Raw genomic sequence first — 2,415 nt, forward strand, 5'->3', positions numbered from 1 at the left:
TCAAATCTTCCTTTCTGTTCTTCAGGTTTTTCCTAAGGTGACACACCTCAGTACTTTCTTTTGTTGGTGTTCAATGGTCCAGAGGATACTTTGCAGCACAGTTTATACAACTGAAAATTATTTTAGAGATACTGTTTCTGTAAATGGGCATTTACAACCTTATTATTAAAGATTACAGTGCATTTTTATTCATTTTAATTCTGTAAGTACTGGAATAAAATGGATAAAGTTTACTGATAACATTTACTATTTTGGGTTATTTAGGAACCTGTTTTATTCACGGGAACAATGAGGAAAAATCTGGATCCTTTTAATGAACATACAGATAAGGAACTGTGGAATGCCTTAGAAGAGGTAATTTATTAAATGTTATTAGTTTGTTAGCATCAGTATATGTGTGTGTACATTTATAGCACTGCAGGCAATTAAAGGGGAGCTTATCCATGTAACTGATTTTGTTTACCTCCTAGCAGAACACTGATGATCTGTGTATTGATTTTGATGAAAAGCAAGAATATAATGCCTCATATTTCCACTGTAGCTTTTCCCTTAGAATCCAAAGCAACTAAACACATTACCTTGTCTTTGTGTTGTGTTGTGGTCAGTTCCAAAGCCATGTTTGACTCTTTGGGACTTAATGGACTCCAGCATGCTAGGCCTCCCTGTCCTTCACTATCTTCCAAAGTTTATCCAAGTTCATGTCCATTGCATCAATGATGCCATCCAGCCATCTCGTCCTCTGATGCCCTCTTCTGCTCTCAATCTTTCCCAGCATCAGGGACTTTTCTGATGAGTTGGCTGTTTGCATCAAGTGCCTAAAATACTGGGGCTTCATCTTCAGCAACTCCTTCCAATGAGTATTCAGGGTTGATTTCCCTTAAGATTGACTGGTTTGATCTCCTTGCTGTCCAAGGAGTCTTCTCTAGTACCACAGTTTGAAGACATTGATTCTTTGGTGCTCTGCTTTCCTTACAGCCCGGCTCTCACAACCATATGTGACCACTGGGAAGACCATAGCTTTGACTATAGCAGAACACTAAACTAGATTTTTAAATTATGGGTTCAAATTCTGTTGGTTACCTAGTGAATTTATTACCCTAATTACCCTGTAATATTCATTTTATTCCTTAGGTATTAGGGAACATCTACTAAGTAAACACAATAATAGCTTTTCATTATTAACTGAGAGATAAATGAGATCATACTACTAAAATAGTGTGATGTTTCATAAGTGTTTATAAGGGTAAATTATACAGTTGGAATGTGATAATAATTATATATTGACTGCTATTTTAATCCTGCAGAGTAAATGCAAGTAACAGAACCCTGGAGCTTTTGTGACATTTTTTATAGTTTTAAGTTCATTTCTAGAAGATGTTCTATTTGTGTAGTGTTTCCCTTTGGACTACTTCTTGGAATCTCCTCACCATTTCATGAAATTGATTTTGAGTGTTAAGATGTTGCTAGTTGGTGTATTTTAATATAAATTATTTTCTGCATTTGCCCCAGTTTTGTAAATTGATTCTAAGCTACCTTTGGCAGAAAATGTATCTCCACCCTTAAACTATAGACAGATTTTAAATCCTCATAGGACTTAGCTCAGTCTTCTGCTTTTAAAAAGTAAGCACTTAATAAATATTTAATGTTTGATTGATCTCTTCAGTTCAGAGAAGCATGGCTTATTGCTCTCAAAACAAAAATGTTTTTTGTTTTATTCCCACAAATCTCAATGACACAGTGTTGTTTTGAATTGGTACTTTTTGTCATTTAGTATCACCCCTTCAGGGGTAGCTCTCAAATCTGTAGTACACAGATGAATTTGACTGTGAGCAAGCCGACTTGAAGGCCTGACAATCTCCTGCCAATATTTATGGTTTCTGAAGGATGTCAGCACTGAGTTTCACACACCCACCCTGCTTTCCAGCAACCACCCTGCTTTCCAGCAACTGTGAGGATTTTATGCTCTTAAATCAGGTCGATTGCTTCACCTTCTACTTGAGAAGCAGTGGACCTCTGATTTCATTTAAGTCAGTGAGTCTTTCTATAGTGAAATTCTAGAAGAGAAGAGGTAGAGAAGTTAACCATCAAATGTAAAGAAAGATGGAAGGATCCACTTCTACTGGACTCAGAGGAAAGATTTAATGATGAAATTAGTACACATCTTTCAAAAAACTAGAAGTATTGGTAACTTATTTTCCAATTTGTTCCAAGCCTGAGATCTCTCTTCACAGATCCTCCAGTAGTAAAATTACTATAGAATTTTAGAACACATTGTTCCATGGACAGTGAAGAAACATTAATTGGGAGATAAATCCTTTGAAAAGTTATCTTAGAACTTGGCTGTAGCTTATATTTAATTCATCTGTAGGAGTCAAAATCAAAATAAAATGTAGTGGCCTCTGAATTCTAATAATG

The 2,415-nt window shown here is 35.7% G+C and overlaps 1 protein-coding gene across 1 annotated transcript in view; it reads left to right on the forward strand.

Annotated features, from left to right (window-relative positions):
- Window positions 1–268: 268 nt before the first annotated feature.
- The window catches only part of LOC104982230 (multidrug resistance-associated protein 4-like), a gene marked incomplete at its 3' end in the record, with an annotated part of 6,452 nt that continues 4,305 nt past the window's right edge, over window positions 269–2,415 (forward strand). Inside the window, exon 1 of the mRNA XM_010831566.1 lies at window positions 269–354. Within this exon, the coding sequence (XP_010829868.1) occupies window positions 289–354 (66 nt within the window). The remainder of the gene's footprint in view (window positions 355–2,415) is intronic.

The sequence above is a fragment of the Bison bison genome, unplaced genomic scaffold (assembly GCF_000754665.1).
Source record: "Bison bison bison isolate TAMUID 2011002044 unplaced genomic scaffold, Bison_UMD1.0 scf7180017864527, whole genome shotgun sequence".
In the NCBI taxonomy this organism is placed as follows: domain Eukaryota; kingdom Metazoa; phylum Chordata; class Mammalia; order Artiodactyla; family Bovidae; genus Bison; species Bison bison.